This window comes from Lycium ferocissimum, unplaced genomic scaffold (assembly GCF_029784015.1).
Source record: "Lycium ferocissimum isolate CSIRO_LF1 unplaced genomic scaffold, AGI_CSIRO_Lferr_CH_V1 ctg381, whole genome shotgun sequence".
In the NCBI taxonomy this organism is placed as follows: domain Eukaryota; kingdom Viridiplantae; phylum Streptophyta; class Magnoliopsida; order Solanales; family Solanaceae; genus Lycium; species Lycium ferocissimum.
The window spans coordinates 202,723-227,085 of NW_026725495.1; the positions used below are offsets into that span (position 1 = coordinate 202,723).

The following is a 24,363-nucleotide window of genomic DNA, read 5'->3' on the forward strand; positions in this document are numbered from 1 at the left end:
GGTCAAAGTTAGACTAATCTCTTTGCTTGCATAAAGAACACAGACACACTTTCAGACATGACTTTGTCTCCTCATTTTCTTGTGCTCCCTGTCATCTGCCTCCCTTTATCCTTTATCTCAGACCATATTACTTGTGCCTTCCAGTATCTGCAAAATCTTAACTTTTAATCTCTTGTTAATTGGCCACTGGGGTGTTGACCCACTGGTCCCGGCAGATGAATAATAGTTTCAAACTTCAATGTCTAAGATCAGCAACCTGACATGGAATAATAAGTCAATTTCTAGTCTTTAATGTCTTTTTATATTCATTAGTTGTAGAGATAATATCTGTGAGGCTTACATAGTTTAGAGAAACCTTATAATTCTGTATATTTTTGCTGCTACGCCCATGTGCCAAGTTTTGATGGTTGCTGATACAGCTTGATCGAAACTTTTAGTGTGGTTTCAGAGTTTTTGGCAGTAATTCTATGTTGTAGAAATCCACAGTTTGAGCCAAGGCCAACCGAAACAATAGTTTAAGAAGCAAATTTAATAGGGAAGCAAATTGCAAAATGGACAACAAAACAGATCTCTTGTTCTTCGTCCAAACTGAATGGACTGTTACTCTCGCTCATGGATCAAAAATTGCAGTTCCCAAATCATGACAGAAAGTTCATCTATCTGATTTTCTAATTAATCACATACACGGGGAAGTTTGTGCTGTGTTGTCTGTTAATTTACACTCAGAGTATGTATGCCAAAAGCTTAGTGAATATCCATGTGTAAACAACAGCAAAGATGGCACCAGCTGGAATTGTCACTAGCCAGGAAGTGACAATCTCTTTCACTGTCTCTGCTCTTACACTGTTCAGTCCTCGAGCAAAACCAACACCCATGACTGCTCCCACAAGGGTATGTGTTCCTGAGATTGGTAGGCCCAGCTTTGACGCGCACAAAACGACAGATGCGGCTGCAAACTCAGCTGCAAATCCTCTGGTGGGTGTTAATTCTGTTATCTTCTTTCCAATAGTCGCAATCACTCTGTATCCCCACATTGTTAGCCCTGCCACAATTCCAAACCCTCCCCATGCTAGAACATCATTTGGAATAACAATATCGGCTCCGCTTAGCCCACCTTGAAGAATGGCTAATGCTGCAGCCAATGGTCCTATTGCATTGGAGACATCATTTCCACCATGAGCAAATGACATGAAGCAGGCTGATAACACTTGCATGTACCCAAAAACACCATAAACTATTTTCAGTTGTGTTCCTTTAGGACCTGCAATATCTGAAAGGAAACCAATGTTTTTAGCGTCGGTCGTTTCTGGTTCTGGTTCTGGTTCTTTTGAACTGGCTTTAGCAAGGAGGTGACCAAGTTGACCCCGGATGATCCTGTCAACTACAAAAGCACCAATAGCACCACAGGTTATAGCCTGGCCAAGAGCTATAGTTAAATTCTTGCTTAGAGGGAGAGCAATGAAAGAAATTCCAGCGACACCAAGAAAGACAGCAATTGGTGCAGCTGCTGCAGCGGCTTGTCCTGGGTTCCGAGCACTGTACACAAACTAAAAATAGGAAAAAACACCAGCATTAGGAATTGTGAGTTGCATTAAGAAAGTAGAGCCCGAGGAAGAGTATGCACACATACCCTCCGGATGCATTTGTAGACGAGAAAGGACACCACTGCTCCCAGTAAAGGTGAGATCACCCATGAGGAAGTTACCCTTGCTAGTGAACTCCAAAAGACTGCACCAGTTCCTCCATAAACAAGACCAAAACCAACCATGGATCCTACTATACAATGCGTAGTGGATACTGGCCAACCATAATATGATGCAACCTGAGCAAGAAAAGCAAGGGGTTTACCAGAAACTTCATACGAGAGTACTTGGCGAATTGCTAAATGTACAGCACTGTTTCAGCTGTTAATAGTGGAGATTCATCTGAATGAAATATTGTTGGTTTTTTAACAAAGAAGCGTAGGAAATAACAGAGAAAAAATAATGAGAGAAAAATATACTGCAATGCAGTCAAAGGGAATTATATTATTTAGCTATGTTTAGCTCTTCATTTATAGGAAAAAACAATAAAAAGATAATCATAAACTAGCCTAAAATATCTCTGCAGAGTATATCTTTAACTAACCAAGCTAGACTAGAATATCTCTGCAGAATATATTCTAACTAACTAATTACTAACAGTAAAACAAAGTTTATTAAAAAACAGTAAAACAAAGTTACTGCAGTCCAAAAGCAAATATTCTAACACTCCTCCTTGGTTTTGGAACTGCAAACTCAGGAATTGAATTCATGAACAAATCTGCCAATTCATCTTTGGTCTTGCAGTTTTCTGGCATGTGGTCATCTTCTGCTGGATTAAATGAGAAGTTTTTACCCCTCATTTTAACTCGTAAAATCTCCTGCTTAGTGGCATCAAAGATTCGACAGTACTTGTCATCGAATAATAATTTAAATCCTTTTTCCACTAGCTAGCCAACACTTAACGAATGTTGATCAATATCAGGCACGTAAAGAACATCTGAAATTATTTTTGTACCTGAGCCTGTTTTGATTGCAATAGTTCCTTTTCCTTTTGCAGGAACCGATTCTGGCTTTCTTATTTTCCATTGACATAAACTCTTTAAAAATATTTCTGTCATATGTCATGTCATTTGTACAATCACTGTCAATCATCCAAAAATCAGATTTCTTGGTTGAAAAATATGTTGCCACAAACAAGTGGCCTTCTTCTTCTTCATTGGCGACTTGTGCATTTGCTTCATATTTTTGAGATTTGTTTTTGTAAATCACTGCTTCATGACCAAGTTGGTTGCAGATCTTGCACTGTGCATCTGGCCTTTTCCAACATTTAAATGGAGGATGACCTTTTTTGCCCCAATGCTGGCAAGGTGGGTAATTTTTCTTTGAATTATCACCCTTGCTTTGAGTCTTGTGGTTGGCTATCAAAGCTCCTTCAGCCATACCATCTTGCCTCGTAAGCGCTCTTGTGCCTGCAATGTGTTTAGCAATTCTGCCAAAGTAATCTTGGACAGATCTTTTGTGTTTTCCAAGGTAGTTATGGATACTTTGTATCTTTCAGGCACCGTAACAAGAATTTTTTCAACGATTCTTGAATCTTTAAACTTAGTACCAAGCAATCTTACCTTGTTAACAATGCCAAGAAGTCGGTCTGACTGTCTCAGATTCCTTCATCTTTTGCAATTCGAATTGCCTTATTAAACTTAACACTTTCATGCCTCGTATTCTTTCATCTCCTGTGTATTCTTCCTTCAGATAATCTCAAATTTCTTTTGTTGTTTTGAGAGCCATAACTCTTGTGAAAATTGTTGCAGAACACCAGCAAACAAAGTTGCTTTTGCCTTTGATTTTCTGATTTTTTTTCTTTTTGGCTTTTGATCTGGGCCAGGGTGGAATTATTTGGCAGCGGAAAAACATCATAATCCTCTTCCACAGCCTCCCAAAGATCTAAAGCATCAATATAAGTCTCCATTCTTACTGCCCATAGATGATAATTTTCACCATCAAAGACGGGAGGAGCTATTTGAGAAAAGCTATTTTTAGCATCCATCTCACTCACAGGTCCCTCAAGAAAATGGCTCTAGATACCAATTGTTGGGTTTTTTAACAAAGAAACGTAGGAAATAACAGAGAAAAAATAATGAGAGAAAAATATACTGCAATGCAGTCAAAGTGAATTACATTATTTAGCTATGTTTAGCTCTTCATTTATAGGAAAAAATAATAAAAAGATAATCATAAACTAGCCTAAAATATCTCTACAGAGTATATCTTTAACTAACCAAGCTAGACTAGAATATCTCTGCAGAATATATTTCTAACAGTAAAACAAAATTTATTCAAAAACAGTAAAACAAAGTTACTGCAGTCCAAAAGCAAATATTCTAACAAATATGAGACAAAGGCAGAGGTGCTAGCTAAGACTTATTAGCCGTTTTTAGCAATTAGGGGTCGTTCGGTAGGAGGTATTAGAGAAAATAATACTGGTATTAGCTTTTGTATTGTTTAATCCCTTGTATGGTAGTGTTTTCAACTTATGTATAACTAATACTTGTATTAGTTATACACTCTATTCAGTACTATTCTTATACATAGTAAACCATGACATTAACAATACCAGTACTATTCCTATTCTAATACACCCTATTTAGTATTATTTAAAAGTTACGGAATTCATGTTATTTAATACAACAAACCAAACAATCGATAAAAAAAATAATACCAGCGTAATTAATCCCATCGTTACTATTACACCCTATTCGCAACTATTTTTATACATCCTACCAAACGACTTACAGTCAGAAAAGTTATTCCGTCAGGTAGTTTATGTTAGGGTAGTCTGTGTATTCCGTGCAGTTTGAACTGAAGTTCCCTTTGTGTACCATCAAGAATTTATCATTTCAATAGCTTCTGTATCCATGTGCAATTTATCAATCAAGAAAGAAACAGGTCAAAACAACCAAGACAGCTTACATGACTTTTTTAAGTTCAGTAATCTACGAAATGATTGGCATGGCTTGAAATGTTGTTTATTATTTGCCAGTCTAAGCTAATGACCTATATTGACAGTCAAAACACAAGACTTTGTTAAGTAATTACTTATGCCGTTCCCGTAAGAATATAAAATTAACTTATGTCACATGTATTAAGTTTGTCCCTAGTTTCTTTTTCGATAATCTAAGCACATCCAGTCCAAGGGAGTGATTTCCTTGAGTCCGGAGCCAAAATGGCTTCTTTTTACAGCCATTACACCAAAATGGCATGTCTTTTTTTTTTTTTAAACCCAAATGGGTATTTCGTGCAATGTTGCACGAAATGCAACAAATTTTTTTTTTTTTTAATTTCGCTTTTAATATAAAAAACGAAATTAAAAAAAAAAAGAAATTTGTTGCATTTCGTTGGAACGATGCAGTTAATTCCAAAATTTCTTTTTTTTTTTTAATTTCGTTTTTTATATTAAAAACGAAATTAAAAAAAAAAAAAAAAAAACACCCTTTTTTTTATTATTTCGTTTTTAATATAAAAAACGAAATTAAAAAAAAAACAAAATTGCATTTCGTGCAACATTGTTATTTATTACTTGGTTTATTGTCCATATTTTGCATTGGTATGGTTCTTGGTTTATTGTCCATATTTTGCATTGAATGTGTTTGCATTCGAGACTTTTAGTTGTGTTTAACTAAAAAACTTTTAATACCGGCATAATTAATCCCATCGTTACTATTACACCGCATAAATTTGTTAACGAATTATCAAACTATTTTTATACATGGGGAGGGGCGGTGACTAAGTACAAAGGCCAAGGGGTTGTTGGACGGGGTGTATTTGTTACAGTCAGAAAATGTGTTAATGTAAGTGTTTATGTTCTAAGTCATTGTTATTATTTTTAGCCACTGTGACACTAACAATTTAAATTGCGGAAGGAATGCCTAGCGGCGGGTTGGTGTCCAGTTTGAACTCAAGTTCCCTTTGTGTAGGAACATCAAGACAACTCCAAGTGCAAAGTGCTTATCATTTCAATAGCAAGAAAAGGAAAAGGAAAATCTCAGCTAGCTATTTTGGTGAAACTTGGATATGTAAGCCTCCATGTGCAATTTATCAATCAAGAAAGAAACAGTTTGCATTGAATGTTAGTCAAAACAACCAAGACAGCTTACATGACTTTTTTAAGTATGGGGTCGGTAACTTTCATAAGTTCCAGTAATCTACGAAATGATTGGCATGGCTTGAAATGTTGTTTATTATTTGCCAGTCTAAGCTAATGACATATATATGACAGTCAAAACACAAGACTTTGTTAAGTAATTACTTATGCCGAGCCACTAATTGAGAGAGTTAACCCGTAAGAATATAAAATTAACTTATGTCACATGTATTAAGTTTGTCCCTAGTTTCTTTTTCGATAATCAAAATTAAAAAAAAAAACAAAAAGCACATCCGTTTTTTAGTCCAAGGGAGTGATTTCCTTGACAAGGTTTCCTAGTGTTACTATTGAGGTAACGGCTAACGAATGCTGGCCTAAGTTGTTAGCTTTATCCAGTAACAAGAAACTCAAGACTTTTCTAAAGGTCAGGTATTTCAGTGGTTTCCAATGTTTGCTTACAGAATCCTAGTTCTTAACTCCTTGTCTCATTGAAATATTCAGAAACAGAACCTAGTACAGGACTACCTTGTAGAAATCAGGAACATCCAAAACTACTAGAATTTCTCACAAGCTAAATTTATTAAATTATTACTCCATTCCTTCCAATTTATGTCACTAATTCATATTTTTAGTTTTTAATAGCAGTAGTGTTCAATCCAGCACTTCAGTTGCCTCCCACCGGCGCAGGTTTCAGGTAAATTAGTTCATCAAAGCTTAGGCAAATGGAAAGAAATCACCTAGTGCTTTGATCTGCAGGGACTTTCGGACTTCACTAACCTACCCACACTTATGTCACTTACTAGTTTAAGTTCTATGTACTTACGGTATGTGAACAATACAAGCAATCATGTCACCTATAGAAGGCAATTTTAAGTAACTCTACATAAAAACTTCATTGGTAATCTATAATAGAGGGTAAATAACACTGATAATGTCAAAGTTCTAAATGCACCTGCAACCATGTCCCTGCAGCAGCCAGAGAAGAAAGCAGACCAGCAAAGAGTAAAGTATCTTTTCCTTGGAAAACATTAGCCACAAGAATACCCTTCTGCATTGTACTGGTAACATGTGTTCCCATTGACAGTGCCCCTAAAAATTCAAGAATCCCCGCAGTGACTACGGCTTGCCGGAGACTCAGTGCCCCCGAACCAACAGAAGTTCCCATGGCATTTGCCACATCATTGGCTCCAATATTCCAAGCCATGTAAAAACCAAACAAGATTGTTACATAAGATAAAATCTTGTACTTTAAGACCAATCCTTGACCCAATGACTTCATGAAAAATGGGAAAACTAGTGCAGCCAATGCAATGCATATTGATATAGCAGAAGCTGTGCTTGAAGATATGTGAAAAGCTTGTGCCATTCCAGGCAAGTCACCCTCTTCCTCAGAAGAGATGGCATTTTCTTGGTGGGATTTGACTTCAAAATTCTCACTTTTTTTATCACCATCTGATTCAGCAAACGATGATAAGGCAGCAAAAGGGTGTGTAAAGCTGGAATTTTTCAGTCTCAAAAATGAAAAAGAAGAAGAAATTTGGGGCTTGAGTACAAGAAAATCTTTCTTGGGAAATTGAGTTTCATTGGAAAACACACAAAGCCTTTGTTTTGGAAAGAAAAGATAAGATTTTTGAGCTACTAACAAGGCTTCCGATTTAGTAGTGTTTCTTATAGAAGATAAAGAGTAAGAAGAAGTCATGACATAAATGGAAGGAAAATAGTTGATAAAACAGTGAAGAGACAAAGTGAAGAAGAATAAAAAGGAATTATTCAGGAAGATTCTTGGCCATAGAAGGAAGATGAAGAGGAAGCAAAGAGAGGAGTAGTTGGTAGAGGAAGAATTGTGACAGAACAATTTGCGTAGTGTTTTTTCCCCTTGGGATTTAATTTTTTCCTTTTTGATCTATAAGTTTGGTGGTGGAAAAGCTAAGGGTGAGATTAATGGATTTGGTTGCTAGATTCGGTTCTATTTGTAATGAGTGGTGGGCATGGCATCTCCCAAAGTGGAAGTTCATCTGCATGGCCACTAGTTTTTCAACTCTAAATTTGAAATATAAGAAAAAAAAACAATTTGCTTTCAAGTCTCATTTTATAGGTATTCAATTGTGTTTTGGATAAGGAATTTTAAAAATTAATTTGACTTATGATAGTGAAAGAAATATTAAAATAGTAGCTGAGAAGTTAAGTTTACATAAAGTCTCATATTTAAGTTTAAAGATAATCTAGTTGCAATTATTTGTTTATTTGTTCACCTTCTTCAATATCAACATTACTTGCACAAAATCCCGTGTAAACCATTGATTTTCAATTGGCGAGGATGATGAATTTTTGCATTATCATGGAAGATGTGTAATTGATCCCTGACTTGGCAAAATGATCTCTAGCACAATGTGTTGTTATTTAATTTATAGAAGTAAGAACTCCAACGCTTGAAATCCACTTGTAAGAGTTCATCTGTTAGAGTTTATTTGTGCTTTAGCTAAGAGATTTTTATCTAGATTTATTTTCGAAATTCAAGTACAAATTATTTTTCAGTTACATGCTTGTAAAGCGATCAACTTGCTCTATTTTTACTTGTTCAAGTTTTTTGTACTAAGCATTATATAACACAATTATGACATGCGTTCAACCAGATGAGTTAGGCCTTAAAGTTTCGACCTAATCACGAGAAATTGGCACGAAAAAATAATTTTGTGCAATAATTGGCTAAAAGAGCCCATTCATTAACATATGACATTCAGTAGCCCAAATTTAATATCTATCTAAAGGGTTTGACAACCAATAACCAAAATTCATTCGTAAAAATAGCAAATAATATATACTATTCTCCCTCTCTGTCACTCTCTTTCTGCTGACTATTTCACAAGAATCCTTGAATAATTATACCCAGCTCTCTCTACTTTTTTCTGCTACGATCCTAACTTTCAGCAAATCCATCTACTCCCTTTTCGGCTAATAAAATCTTCATTGGTTTCTTGTTGGCGTTGCAATACCAATTTTTCCATTATTTTTCGGGTTCTTCATCGATTTTGTTGATGAGTTGGAATATTTTTTTTTTTTTTTATGATAAGGATCTAAGAACACCATTCAAAATCATTGGAGCTTGATTCAATTTTTTTCTATTTGTGTATTTGTTATTTGTCTAGAATGGGTGATATTGGACTTTGTTGGGAACATCTTAAGGAACTTAAATATCAACTTAGAAGGTGTTTGGGAATGATTTGATGTGAATTTGAGCAGAATTTCATACTGAGAACTTGAGATTAAAAATGACTCCATCTATGTATCCCACTGTATTCCATGTATATTCCCATGTATATTAGTGTATATCACGAGTATATATTTTTATAAGTTCTGTATATCTGTGTATCTCCGTAAATGTTTGTGTACACGATATGCAGTGTTATATACATATGTCATAGTGGCATCTATGAAAATTTATGTGTGATATACGTTGATATACAATAAATTATACACATTCCACAGAGGCATTATCTAGGCTTGATTGTTTTACTTGATACTAGATGGCATATGCGTGTGTATTTGTTACCAAAAGATTATAGTGTATACATGTATATGTAATTGTGTTTGGATAGTGATAATATATATATATATATATCTATATTCAAAACACGATTAATATAACAACGTAGTTTATCTTTCAGATCTAAAACTTTATTATATTCGTGTTTGCTATGGGCTGTAAAAATTTATTAATACTTTTTAAAAGAGAAGACTTATTTAAAGAGAACTATTTTCTATAACTTTGAGATTTATAATACATATTTAAGATATTTAAAGGTGTAAAATATTCTATTGTTAATATATGTAGATTGAGCCTAAACAATATTTGTTATCTTTTATCAAATTTTGATTTGGATAATTCTAATTCAAATTATTATATTAATTTTACATGTTTAAAATGAAACAAAGTAGAAATTTGATTTTCTATTTAAATGAAAAACTACTATTTTTTAATTTTTGATAAATATTTTTGGTTTAGCTTATTTTACTTATCATGTTGTTATTTCCCGGTTTTTTAAGGAAACGTCAATTAGAATTATAATTTATAATTTACCTTATTAATTATTTGATCTCCATTTAATATTATTTTCTTTTATGACATTAATCTCGTTTCACATTTATTAGAGTAAGGAAAAAAATGAAAAATTAATTAAATTCTATCTTATTTTAAAATATAAGTATTTTGAGTATATTTATTTTAGTAAACATAACAAATAAATAACAGAATAGCAAATACAATGGTTCAATATCTAGATTACATCTCAAATTTAATATAAAAAAAGAAAGAAAATTGTATGGTTTATACCCTTGCTTTTGAAGAAAAGATAATATGAGGTCCAATAATTTCATTTCCCACTAATAGGTTGATACGCGATGTGGCAATGAATCCATCATTATTGATTTAATGAGATACTTTGGAAATTACATGAATATTGTTTGATTTTTTAATATGGGATGCACTTTTTTTTTTTGACATTGTTTATTTTTTTAATATGGGATTCACCTTTTTTTTTTTTTTGATATTGCTTGATTTTGTTAATATGGGGTCCACTTTTTTTTCCGTGAGTTTGAAGATGGTGGATTCCACTTTTTTTTTTAAATATTGGTTGGTGTTTAGTATGGGGTCCACACTTTTTTTTTTTTAATGGATGAGGGACGTCGAAGCATGGGTTTAGTGTTTGATTTTTTAATATGGGATGCACTTTTTTTTTTTTTTGACATTGTTTGTTTTTTTAATATGGAATTCACTTTTTTTTTTATGTGATATTGCTTGATTTTGTTAATATGGAGTCCACTTTTTTTTTTTTATCCGTGAGTTTGGAGATGGTGTGTTCCACTTTTTTTTTTTTCTTCTTTTTTTTTTAAAAAAAAATATTGGTTGGTGTTTAATATGGGGAGCACAATTTTATTTTATTTTAATTGACGAAGGTGTTTGGGTCTAAATAGTTATAATATAAATATATTAAGTATATTTATTTTGTAAAATAACAAATAAATGACAGCAGTTAAATAGATTTCATAATATAAAAAAAAAAAAAGAAATTGTATGGTTTGACTACTTAATCTTTTGAAGAAAAGTAATAATAAAATGACTCCATCTAATGGGTTGATACGCATGTGTGAATTCCATGAATATATTCATGAATATTGTTTGATTTTTAATATGGGATGTACGCTTTTTTTTAATATATTTTTTTTAATATATCACTTTTTTTTTTTTTTGATATTGCTTAATTTTTAATATATTTTTACATGAGTTTGGAGGATTTTTTTAATAATTATATTAAGTATATTTATTTTGTAAACATAACAAATAAATGACCGAATAATATGTTTGTGTGTAATATATATAAAAAAAAATTGTATGAAGAAAAGCAATAATATGGGGTCCACGTTTTTTATATACATGGATTGATATACATATGTCATATTGGAATCTATGAATATTGTTTGATTTTTTAATATGGGATGTGCTTTTTTTTATATATATATTTTTTGATATACTTTTTTTTTGATATTGCTTAATTTTTAATATGAGATCCATTTTTTTTTACATGAGTTTGGAGGATTTTTTTAATATATTTTTTAACATGGGCTTTTTTTTTTCTTTGTTTTGGGGACGGATGACGATCCACCGTGCTTATATATTGTATAAATAACGCCAAACCACTTTTAGTACTTCTTAAATTTTGTATATTCTCGTCCAAGTGTTTCCGACCGATTCGAAGTTGAAGAAGAAGAATGACAATTTTTTTGGGCTTCAATTGCTAAATCTAATCATTGACAAAAATACATTTTTTTGCGCGGATTGCCCTTTTTTTGGAGTGGTCTTTAAATTTTGCCCCTCATATTTGTGGTCTTTAAATTATGCCCCTCATATTGCTGGTCTTTAATTTTTGCCCTTCGCATTGTAACCCGAGCGTTCACGCAGAAATTATGAGGTTCGAATTCGAACCCCGCTAAGCAAAAATTAAAAAAAAAAATTGCAAGACAAGGTTTGGGTTGCGTGTATGCGGACTGCAAGATACTCATGTTAAGGAATTACCAAATTTATACCGGACCGTATACTCATGCCTTTTTAATGGAGACTTGGCATAAGTATGTCGGTCCGATATAACTTTGGTAATTTATTAACAAGTTTATGCCGATGGGGGCATACTTTTAATGGACAAACTTTTATGCGGACCGCATAAACTTGTGAAGGAATTACCAAAGTTATCCGGACCCAAGATACTTATGCCAAATCGCCCATAAGGCATAAGTATGTCGGGTCCGGCATAACTTTGATAATTCCTTAACAAGTGTATACCGGTGGGGCATAGCGAAATTTAAACTCTGCCTTGCAAATTTTTTTAAAATTTTGACATGTGAGGTTCGAACCCGGAACCCATGGGTTTTTTTAGCCGAAGGGCAAAATTTAAAAATTTCAAATATGAGGGGAAAAATTTAAAGACCACCCCAAAAGAAGGGAAATTCTGCGAATTGCCCACAAAAATATGTCAATAAATATACTTGATAATTTCTAGTTTATCCGTTTTGGCCCAACTTCTTATTTGTTACTCAATTTAGCTCTAATCTTATATTATAGCGACATTAGCTCTCTTTCTTCGTAAGTCTTCCACTATTCTTTTGCTACAGAGAAGACAACACATTTCTCTTTCTTCTGTTCCCCCACGCCCATTCCTATCCCCACCCATGGCCGGCTGAACCATAAAGCAACTCATGCAAGTGAATTTGGGGGGCCCCAATTTTTTCTATTAAAATATATATAGTTTTTTTTTTTTTTAATATTGTCATAATTTAAATTTGGTACTTCGTGACATGACTAGTTCTTGTGTGAATGTTATATAATTTTTTGCAGTGATGTAACGTATATATTCACTATTTTTTTCTTCTAATAAGCAGTTGAAGGTTTTAAAAGACAGTGTACCCAACCTAACTTTTAAATTATTGTCACAAACACGTTGGGGAAATCGTATCAAAAGTATAAAAGCAATAATATTTCAAGCTTCACAAATAAAAAATGCTTTATTGAAATTAGTAGAAGTTAGTGATAATCCAAAAACTAAAAGTGAAGATACTTATTTCACAACATGTATATGAGTTTGATAATTTTGAGTTTTTATTCGGTATGACAATTTGACATGATATTTCATTAATTTTGAATTATGTGTAAAACATAATAGCCACTGATATTGATTGTTTAGACTTATTTTTCGACGGATAAAGTGTTAACAGAAGTAGTACAAGTAGAGATGATACTCTAATTGATATACTCAATCAGATAAAAATCTTGATTCTTTTTCAAATACGTACTTAGCTTGTATTGCTTATTGAATAATGTTAACAAATCCTCTCAGCAGAAAGAAGTTTTCGAAATTAAAACAGATAATTTCTTACCTAAGATTAACAATGTCTCAAGAGACATATTTAAATGGATTAATTACGTTATCAATTGAAAAAGAGTTATTAATGACTTTACATATTAAAAGCTAGAAAAATAGAATTTAAATAAAAGTTATAATGATTATTTTTAGTTAAAAAATCATATAAGGCCTCGTATAGAAGTTTGCTTTAGGCCCCCGATCTTATTGAGCCGCCCATGGACTCCACCCCTAACAACTTCAAATACCATGAGAAGAGAAAAACTCTCCGGTTATGCTCTATTTAATATTCTCTCCTCTCTTATTCTATCTATTTCTCTATGTATTCCTTCAACGACAAATCAATTTGAATGACCCATGTAATTTTCGAATTATATTTCATGACATCTCAAAGGGCACAATTTTGTTCACTGCTATCAGTGATTATTATGGTGAAATCCCTTTAACTAGTGGCATCTCCTCCCTATGAGCTTTTAACATTTTTGCAATGAAGAAAGCTATTTTGTTCAGGGTTGTAGTGGAGTTTTAAATTTTATTCATTTATGGGTTGAAGATTGGGAGAAAATGAAATTGATGGACATTGGTGTAACAGTACAATGATGTTTGAGTAATAAGTCTTCTGAGGAGTGTATGTACATTGTATAAAAATATATTAGAGGTGTATATACACCTTTATATATTTTTATACAGTATATATACACCTTTATACATTATTTATACATCCTTATATACTACTTATACATTGTACGAACATTTAAGGTAGCGTAAATATAACCATATAACAATATATAAGAGGTGTACATACATATTTATACACTATTATACATAAAGTATACGTTTTTATATTATTATTTATAGACTTGGGTTTAGGAGAGATTGATATTTGGTTCTTTATCTCCCTTTCTTTGGATCTGCTCATTCTTATCTCTTTTTCTTTAGATCTGAGTTTTACTTCTCCTTCTTTTTGGATTGTTATATATTCTTCAATGTGATGATTTTATTACGTGGTGGTGGAAACGAGATTGCTGTGATGTTATAATGGTGATGAGCATCTCTACTTTTCTTACCGTATTTTTTTTTCTTAATGAAATAAAAGGCTGGTAATGCTTTGAGGAGGATACAATTATACAATCCATGAAAAAATGCTTGGGAAATGTATTGCATTAACATTATTGTGTTTGTGTGTTTATTAACAATTTATTAAAAAAATTATTGTTCATTGCTTGTTGAACCCTGTGAATTGCGTGAAAGTAGGATACTCCAAATTCGGGGATCAAAGAGTTTTAGAAAACATTCTTGGTGGAAAAAAATGTGAATGAAGGATCCCACTGAATTGAATTGGGTCCATGAATCTAAGAAATGGTGAAAATTCTTGATCTCTCTCCATTTGAAAATTCAGGATTTGAATTGATGTCCTCTCATTGGTTCCTCCTAAATTTCATTGATTCCTCCTAAATTGCATTGATTTCTCCTATAAAAAGAAAAAAACTTAGGATTTGAGATAAGGCCAAGAAAAGGGCGACCTGGTGGGTGGAATGAAGAAAGAGTAAAGAATTAAGAAGAGGATAGACATTTGGACATTTATGGCTAAGCGAAGGTGCAAATTAAAATGGGACTACAAGAAGTGCAAACTGTTTAGGTGGATGACACTTATGCGAAAGTTTCCCTAAATACTTACTATATAGGGAAAACTACATGGCTTAACGAACATATAATGGGTATTGACATTTAGTAGCAATACTTTACCTTAATGACATTCAATAGCAAACATTTGTTTAATAATATCATTTAATAACTAATTAAGTAAAAAACAATAAATGCAATAACGTCTATCCACGTTGTCCACTTTTCAAACCCATTTCTCTCTCATCAGTATCAATCTCCTCCTATTTTTTCTCCATATCTATTATACACGATTTCTCCACCAGATTTTCTTCCTAATTTGTAGCTACGCACTACTTGATAAGTAAATTTTTGTGTTTCTCTCTAATCAGTATCAATCTATTGTGTATTTTGGTATATATTTTTGAGTTTTCTCCAATTTTACATGCAAGCAGGTGTCCGCCATTGTTGGGGGAAAGGTTCGACATTGTTAGGGTTTTTAAAATCAAGCTTCGAATTTGTGTTAACGGCGGATGGAGGCACTCCGAACAGAGTTACTAGAGGTATTCCCATTATTTTTTATGATGGTCCATCTTTTGATTTGTGTATCACTCAAACTCAAGATGAAGAAGACAATGCAGGCTCTGTTGCTAGAATGGCTGCTCAGAGTAGTAGTATTAAAATTGGAGATGAAGGTTCTAAATCTATCAAAAGAAAAGAAGTAGTCCTGAATCCATCAGATTCCAGACCATCTGTGCAAAGTACTGAAAAACGGAGAAAAATTGTCGAGGATGCATCAGGAAGCAAAGGAAAAAACGTTGTTGAAGATGAACCACCAAAGAAAGTGAAGGTAAAAATGTTGTTTTATACATTTGTTATATACAAGTTCTCATTGCACGTATATTGATGTTCATGTTTATATGAATACAGTGTATCTCTGAATACAATTTCTCATATATGTTTTTTTTTTATTGAATACAATGTTTGTTCATGTATTTGAATCGGTGTGTATTCATGAATGTTGATTTTTAGTTTTTTTGATACAATTTCTATGAATACAATTTGTCATATATGTGTTTTGGTTGAATACAACATATTTATACGAATACAGTGTATATCTGAATACAATTTCTCATATATGTTTTTTTTGGTTGAATACAAGGTGTGTATTCATCAATACAGTGTGTATTCATGAATGTTGCTTTTTAGTTTCTTTGATACAATTTCTATGAATACAATTTATCATATATGTTTTTTGGTTCAATACAAGGTGTTTTGTTAATGTATTCATGAATACAATGTATATTCATGAATGTTGATTTATGTTTTTTTGATACAATGTATGCATTTTGATATTTTTCATGAATACAGTGTGCATTTGTATGCATTTTTCTATTATTTTCATGTATTCATGAATACAAATAATTTCTACCATTTGCACTGTATAATGCCATTGTAGTTTTTATGAATACAGTGTATACAGTTATGGTTATATTTATGCAAGTTGACTATCAGTGATTTGATTATGGATATGTAGAGAAAACTCTATGTGAAAAAACCTCCCACTCAAACGGTGCACATGAGTTGTTACACAAACACTGATGTATTTAAAGATTTGAAGGCCAAGCTCACTGATGAGCAGTACAAATTGTTCGGTGAAACTTGCTTTGGTGTGTTCCTCCGGATGCAGCGTTGTGATATTCAAGCACAGATTATGAGGTGTTGCATGGTGAGAGAACTTACTTGTAGCAGGCCTGATGCATTCCTGATGGATGTAAACGGTAAGGAATTGTGTTTTTCTATACGTGAGTTTGCACTCATAACTGGATTGAAGTGTATCGGCAATGAAGATGAATTTAAAGTTGGGGTTAGCTCAAAGAAGCAAAACAGGATATTGGAAACATACTTCGGGGGTCTAAAACTTTGCCAAAGAAGGCAGCACTGATTGACTGCTTCAATGACAAAGATGCTTACCTTAATGATGTCGATGCCGTTAAAATTTCCATTTTATACTTCATACATACTTATATACTATCCAATGAGAAGAATGTTGTTAGAATACCAAGGCTACACTTTGAGTTGGTAGAGAATGGTAGATACACAGATTTCCCATGGGGAAAGGTAGCATTCCGTGATTTGATTAAAAGCCTAAGCAAGACGATGACGTTTGAGAAAAAAATTTATAGGCTTCACGGGATGCCCCTTGCTATGCAAATTTGGGTATATGAGTGTTGTCCATTGGTTGACAACAATCGTGTACTTAAGTCAAGTGACCATATTATAGCGGTCAAATCAGGCGGCAACATTCCTAGAATGCTCAATCGGAAGACCATCGAAAGTCAACCGGCTTATAAGGATCTGATGGACGGCATATTTAAGGAAGATGACAACCCGGTAATTTGTTGTATCCAACATTTTTCCTATGTTTTACCTTTTTTTTGACAAATACTGATTGTTTTGTATACTGTTTTAGGAGGTACCTCTATTTGATAATATGGTCCCGACCATCAACGAGGTTGCATGTCTTCAACTGCCACCGCTTTCCATATGTGAAGCGCAAACTACCATTGCAACAGAAGATGAACATGAATCAGATGATGACTTTGTTTCTACACCACCACAGAAGAAACATAAGCAAATGTCTGATGGACCTTCTTCATCAACGAAAAAGGATACACCTGTAAAGAGGACTGCTTCAAAATTGAATACACCTGTGAAGAGGACAAATTCAAAACTGAATACACCTGCGAAGAGGCCTAATTCAAATTTAAATACACCTGTGAAGAGGCCTACTCCAAAAATGAATACACCATTGAAGAGGCCTACTTCAAAAATGGATATACCTGTGAAAAAGCCTGTCCCTCCAAAGGCTAAAAAGCAAGTGCAGCCAAAAAAGCCATTTGTCCAGCATGATGATGTCCCAACAGAAAACAATCAAGATGAGTTTGTGATGTTAAGGCAAGAAATAGATGATTTTAAGAAGTCGATAAAGGATGAAATCAAGGGTCTTCGGAAATCGGTAAGTGTAATTTATAGCTTTGTATTTTTTTTTTGTCGTCCATATAATCGAAAGTTTATGATGTAGTTTCGTATATTGATTAGGTAAAGAACGACATCAAGGATCTTCGTAAATCCATGGACGATAAATTCACAGAGGTTCTTCAAGCAATTAAAGGACGAAATGATTCAGACAAGGTAAAATAAACACATTTGAACACATTACAATGTTTAAGTTAAATAATTATTAATAGACAACTTTTTTTTAAAGGGTGCTGCAAGTGAATCTCCATTCCAGCGACATGATGGTGGAACACATCGTTCAGTCGATGACAACATATTTGATACATCACTAATACTGAACCAAACATTTACACCTCATGTTGCAACAGAGGTAATTCTTGTTGTTCCGTATCCGACATTTCCTAACTATCAGATACATTATTCATTTACCAGAGGTCACTGATTATGTCTATACAACTGTATTGTATTCATGAAAGATTATGTGCATACAAATTATATTTTTTGAATCCTGATTCAACATAGGGCTTAGCCGGGGATGTCGGTGTCACTAAGTGTAATTCAAGTGGAGATACAGTAAGAGCAGATACAGAAGAGATTCATGAAGAACCCATCATTTTTGAACAACATATTGAATCAGTGGTTTGTAACATTTTAAAGTTTTTATGCAACTATTTGTTCATTTTTTTGTTATCTCTTTTAGACTTTTTTCCTAAAAAAAATTCATGTAATGTCATGTTGTTATAGGCATTTGGATCTCAAATCCAAATTGAGAAATCTCAACATACAGTTGATGTTGCCCATGTTGTTCCTGCTTGCAAAACTAGCAATGACAGAAGCCCCGTGTCAGTCGGTGACAAAACAGTTGAGTTACGCCCTAATGAAGGTGTATCTTCTACGTCGATGAATGTTGGTGTTGTTGATCAAAACCAAGAGAGAAAAGAAGATGCCCCTGATGACGTACATCAAGTTGCATTTCATGTTCAGTTGGACCAGAACCCGATTCTGGGGGGAAAACAATGGATGAGTTGGATGACATTTTTTTCCCAACCCAAAATACTGTAGCAAAACTTTTGATGAAACTGCGTAAAGATAGGCGCCCTGGCCCTTCGCAAGTTTCTCCATTCGTGACAAATTTTGGCTCCGCTTCGGGTTAATATTATTACGTAATTAGATGTGTATGTATGTATTTTAACATCCTTGTATTTTAATTATATTTCATTGTATTCAAGCAGGTAGCTCAGTAAAGTTGACACAGATATTAAACATGAAACACCCATTTGAGAATGATTCTATCACGGGGCAACATGATAAAAAGATTTTAGCTGATTTCTCGAAATGGGTTAGAGAGGGGCTACTTGTTAGACATGATGCCAGGTAAGTTTATTCAACAATCACGATTTTTTTGAATTTTATGAATAAAGTTAACTGTAACATTAAATGTATACACTTATCCTTCCATCGATACAGTCAATAATATGTATACAATTATGTGTGATGTGGTATTTTATATTTTTAAAGACACAATTTTGTCATTGCACTGTATACAACACTGATTTCATTATGATAGATGCTTATCAAAGATACAATGTAGTTTTGTGAATACAACTGACTGTATCATGTGTATACAACAACACTGATTTTACCTTGGAATTGTTAAATGATTCATTGTATTCAAGTGAATTTTAAATTGTATCTAAAATCACATTTTTATTATTGTATACAACTAACTGTATTCATGTGCAAAGAGGCAGTTATATTCCATGTATATAATCAGACTGATGCTGTTTGTTTTTTTGATTTTTAGAAAGGGTAAAGAGGACCATTACAAAAAGGGGAAGGCAGTACTGCCAAATTTCTTTGAGTTTGGCATTCAAAAAATAAACGACAAGAATTGGTTTTACCTCTTATCAATGGATGGGTAGTTGTGGAATGACGAGGTGTGTTAAACCGTCATTTTTGGATATATTGTATACCTTTGTTGGTATACCACGCTAAATTTATTTACATTTTGTTTCAGCACATTGATGTCATATTTTACTACTTCCGAAAGAAAGCCAAGTATGATACATCTTCCGGATACAAATTTACCACTGTCGACTATGTTTTTATGCCAAAAATTGATGTTATTGCCAAAGCATATGTTGAGTCGGATGGTGCTGCCACAAACATTGGGAATCTGGAAGATGATTTGTGTGAATACGTCAAAGGCCACAGATTGCTATGCACTGTCCCGTGGCATTTAGTTGATAATGTTCTTATCCCAGTAAACATGAAAGATAAAAATCATTGGTTGTTGGCAGTCCTTTCATTCCCGGACAGATGTTTGTATGTATACGATTCTTATCGTTCAGCTGGTCATGGGGCAGCGGTTAAGATCGAAATTGACAAACTGGCTACACTGTTGCCAATTTTCTTACAGTTGACAAACTTCTATGATGCGAAGAAGGATATTGATTTGACAAGTCACCCAGCATACAAAGGCAAAGCAATGGCTGATAAATTGGATGTTGTTTTTGTTGAAAACTTGCCACTACAAATTCCTGGTAGCATGTATGTAAATTTATGTTTACTTATAGTATGTCATACGTAGATAATTGACAATTTGACAACACACTTTTTTTCATATTTTTTGTAGGGATTGCGGCATCTATGTCACTGCATATACGGAGTATCTTATTCAGGGAGAAGGGATCCCAGCTGCTGATCTTGATGCCGAGTTATTACGTACGAGATATGGTGCACTTTTGTGGGATTATGCTCGGCAGAAGATAGAGCAAGATGCTGCAAGCGATAATGAGGCACCTTCAAGGCCAGTTAGAGCAGTGATTGATTTTGATCAAGTTAAAAAAGTCATAGTTGATTAGTTTCAAGTGTTCTAGATTGTAAAACATATTCTGGAGTTTTATGCTTTAATCAGTTTTTTTTTTTTTTTTTGATGAATACACAATTTACAACTATTATTTTGATGAATACATTACGGTTTTTACAAGTCTTTGTCGATATCTGATAGCTGTATTTCATTGTTCTCTCTCTTTTTGTTTGTTACATTCGTTTTTTGCAAAAATATACGGTGTTACCATTTTACAGTTGCATCAATCAATAGGTTTTGATGAAAAAAAAAATCAATCTTTCCATAGCTGTATATACATATATGTATTTTTAAAAAAGGCTAGAAGTTGTATCAATCTCCAATTTCCCATATACAAGTGTCTCGTATATGCATATATGTATTTGTATCTTTGACTAACCAGAAGAGGTGTATATGCATCCCAGAACTATATATACACAGCTTGTTTTAGATTCGGAACAAAATTCCATAACTAACAAATGTGTGAAAACGGATGTTACAATTTCTAATTTGTATCATACGTGTGTTATATGTACCTTTAACGTTGCATCAAGTTGTGTATTATATACAATTGCATCAATCTTTAGATATCATATATGGCATTTTTTAAATACATAATTAACAAATGTGTGAAAATATATGTATCTTTAACTAACCGAAGAGGTGTTTCTACTATATATACACAACTTGTTTTAGATTCATCATATGTTAAATATGTAACTAACGTGTGTAAATCATCATATTTGAAGCTTGAATGCATGTTCCGTGTGTATCATTAAAAAAAAAAAAAAAAGAGAACGAATATACATGGTAATTCATGAATAGGCATCAAACAAAATACACAACGATTATTTCACTATATTCATATAGAATGCCTTTATTCAATGTTTCAAAAAAAAAAAAAAAAATGAACAGATTCATAGTGACCTGCGTTTTGCAAAAGACTTTGTCCAAAACAGAAACAAGAGAAACAGTAGGTATTACAACGAAAACAATAACTATTTTCTTCGAGGCTCGTTTCTATAGGAACGCCTATTGTGTCCAGTATATCCACATCTGCTACACGAATTTGTACGTGAACATGAAAACCACTCGGCTAAAGAATTATCGCGCTTCTTTTTTGGCCTTCCAGGTGGTCTCTTGAATCTCGGTGGGACAACTACATCTTCCAAAATGTATCTAGGTATTTTCCAGTTTGACTCATCGGGTGGAGGGTAAATTAGAACATCATAAGTCTTCATCATAGTGTCCGATTTGTATATTTCTGAGCAATAATTATCGGGTTTGAGATTTTTTTTTTCTTAAAACAGCCCAAGCATGTGGGCAGGGAATCTTGTCCATTTGAAACTCTTTGCAACTACAAGTTTTCTTTTCAATACAAACTATGAAAAGCCTCCCTTGATCGATCACCATGTGCACGTATTCAGTTGATGGTATTACCTAAAAAAAATACTGAAACATATTATCATGATATAACTATATGTCAAATCATACACAAACTGAATACGTCAGCCAGGCCATAAAATTTACAAAAGAAATTAAATACACAAACATATACAGTTAGAACACAAACCTTCATTCTCACAGATTTATACTCGTTAACAGATAGCATTTTATTGAATTTCCTCCCAAGCATTGTGAACGTATATGATCCATTTTGTCGGTTGGTGCAATTCCAATGGCCAAACAGCAACCTAACTTCTTCCAAAAAATCGAAGATTGGCAATTCTCTTGCCTCGATGAGTGATGCATTGATAGACTCGGCAATATTAGATGTCATTGTCCATGCTCGATTGACTGGAGCATAAAGCCTAGCCCACTTTTCCCGTCAAGCTTCCTCCAAGTAATTTTTCACACGAATATCCACTTTCTCAACCTTTTCCATAAGCATATCGAACTCATTTTGTGTATATGCTTTTGCCATTGCATAATACGCTCGACTCAACACCTTGTGACTCTTTCGATATTTGTTGTATACGTTTTTCCAAAGATGCCAAATGCACGCAAGATGCAGAACATTTGGGTATATTCTGGATACAGCCTTGATTATACTTTCGTGACGATCAGATACAACACACATGTTCTCCCGTTTCCTATATGCTTCCTTAAACTGTTCGAAAAACCATGTTCAAGACTTATCGTTTTCCGAATCTATCACCCCATATGCTAAAGGCAGAATATTCCCTGCAATTACAATTGAATATAAAACTGAATATTTTTAAAAACTTTAAAAACGTATGTTTTTTTAATTATGTATACAAACTGATGTATATTCAATACCTGCACCATCCATCGTGCTTCTTTGAAACGAATGTTCCATTGTATGTTGTTTTGATGTGGCTACCGTCTACTACCACGATGGGTCTACAATAGTCAAACCCTTTGATAAAGGCATATAATGCTACAAACAGTATAAGAATTCATTTTCAGATGATTTCGTCATTCTTATATGAGAATTGGGATACGTTTTATCCAAAATGTATACATATCCAGGCAGCTTCTTGTATGATTCAGCAGGCTCTCCCCTCAATTCCGTCACAGCTTTTTCTTTAGCACGGTAAGCCTTCATGTAGGGCACATCCACACCAAATTCGTTTTTCACATCATCTATTATATCCCTTGGCATGTACTTCCTCTTATGATTTTTAAATTTTGATTTAATAATGCCTGCTATGAAACCACTACTTGCTTGATGTTGCGTATACACCTTATCCTTTAATGGACAAGTATGTGTGTCCACGAACTCTCTGATTTTGAACATTGTTGATTTGTTAATACTCGAAGCCTTTAATTTCCACTCACATTGCTTGGATATACATGCAATTGTGTAGTACGCAATTCCGGATATGTATACATATACATCCAGTTGACAAACACACATCAAATGATTATTCAAAACAACAAGTTTAACTACACTAATTTCATATACATGCATACAAACTTATAGATATATTAGTGGAAAACTGACCTTGTAGAACTCGACCGCTCGGTATGGAATTGAAATCTATTGTCAATAGCATACTTCACCATCACAGCTTTCAAAGTGTCCTTATCACTGTATACCTGATTTACCATGACATCTTTATGGTTACGGTTCGAGATTATCAAATCGTTGTCACCTCCGAACGTAACTACTTGATGATTAGAACTTGAGGCCGCAACTGACATCGATTCATTTGTATCCATTGACTGTATACAATTTGTACCGACCAGTTCAAGGCCACCATGAATAACAATTTCACCTGAAAGAATGTGTTCACTCACAATGTCGGTTGTAGAGATACACAACGGATACATCCCAAACTGCCTATTCTCTTTCTTCAGTTCAACATACACTCTGACACTCATGTCAGAGTGTATTTCTAGAGGCATACAATTACCGTCGATCAAATATTTGATAGTAATTTTTTTGATACTCGTATCTATTCGCACCTGGTTCGAAATTGCATCAACTAACTCTTCATACGAGGCATACTCTCTGAAAACTATTGCATCTACAGCGTAATTCACGAAACAATTCTCATCATTCCAATAACCAGAATGTCGAATTACAGCTGTTATGTTTGACATCTTTCGAATACAGAACTGTAAATACAGAACTTAAAATTCAATGCATAAAAACGAGAACAATCGAAACGATGTTTGTATACATCAACAAGAAGGAATTAAGTAGGAATTGATGCAGGCAACACTGAATTCGAATACACTAACGCAATTGAATCCGAATTTAATTGCGTTTTGCTTTTATGCATGGATTTGGAAGAATTGAATTCGATTTTTTTTTTTTAAAGTGCTCTGTTATTTTGAAGTCTTGATGAT

The 24,363-nt window shown here is 33.5% G+C and overlaps 2 protein-coding genes and 1 long non-coding RNA gene across 3 annotated transcripts; 1 reads left to right on the top strand and 2 right to left on the bottom strand.

Moving 5' to 3' along the window:
- Positions 1–514: 514 nt before the first annotated feature.
- LOC132044195 (inorganic phosphate transporter 2-1, chloroplastic) lies at positions 515–7,675 on the bottom strand. The gene is made up of 3 exons (XM_059434681.1): positions 6,617–7,675; positions 1,631–1,822; positions 515–1,547 (listed from the first exon to the last, which is right to left on the bottom strand). The coding sequence occupies exons 1-3, from the start codon at positions 7,361–7,363 to the stop codon at positions 723–725; spliced, it is 1,764 nt and encodes a 587-aa protein (XP_059290664.1). The 5' UTR covers positions 7,364–7,675; the 3' UTR covers positions 515–722.
- Positions 7,676–15,120: 7,445 nt separating this feature from the next.
- On the top strand, positions 15,121–20,560 carry LOC132044179 (uncharacterized). The gene is made up of 12 exons (XM_059434666.1): positions 15,121–15,525; positions 16,213–16,449; positions 16,548–17,069; positions 17,149–17,694; positions 17,778–17,870; positions 17,944–18,066; positions 18,219–18,335; positions 18,441–18,720; positions 18,929–19,070; positions 19,501–19,537; positions 19,714–20,246; positions 20,332–20,560. Exons 1-12 carry the CDS (start codon positions 15,121–15,123, stop codon positions 20,558–20,560), a joined length of 3,264 nt encoding a protein of 1,087 aa, XP_059290649.1.
- Positions 20,561–21,449: 889 nt separating this feature from the next.
- Positions 21,450–23,834, bottom strand: LOC132044185 (uncharacterized). Its single transcript, XR_009412061.1, has 2 exons — positions 23,513–23,834; positions 21,450–21,984 (listed from the first exon to the last, which is right to left on the bottom strand). It is a non-coding gene; the product is annotated as an uncharacterized LOC132044185 (long non-coding RNA).
- Positions 23,835–24,363: the final 529 nt, after the last annotated feature.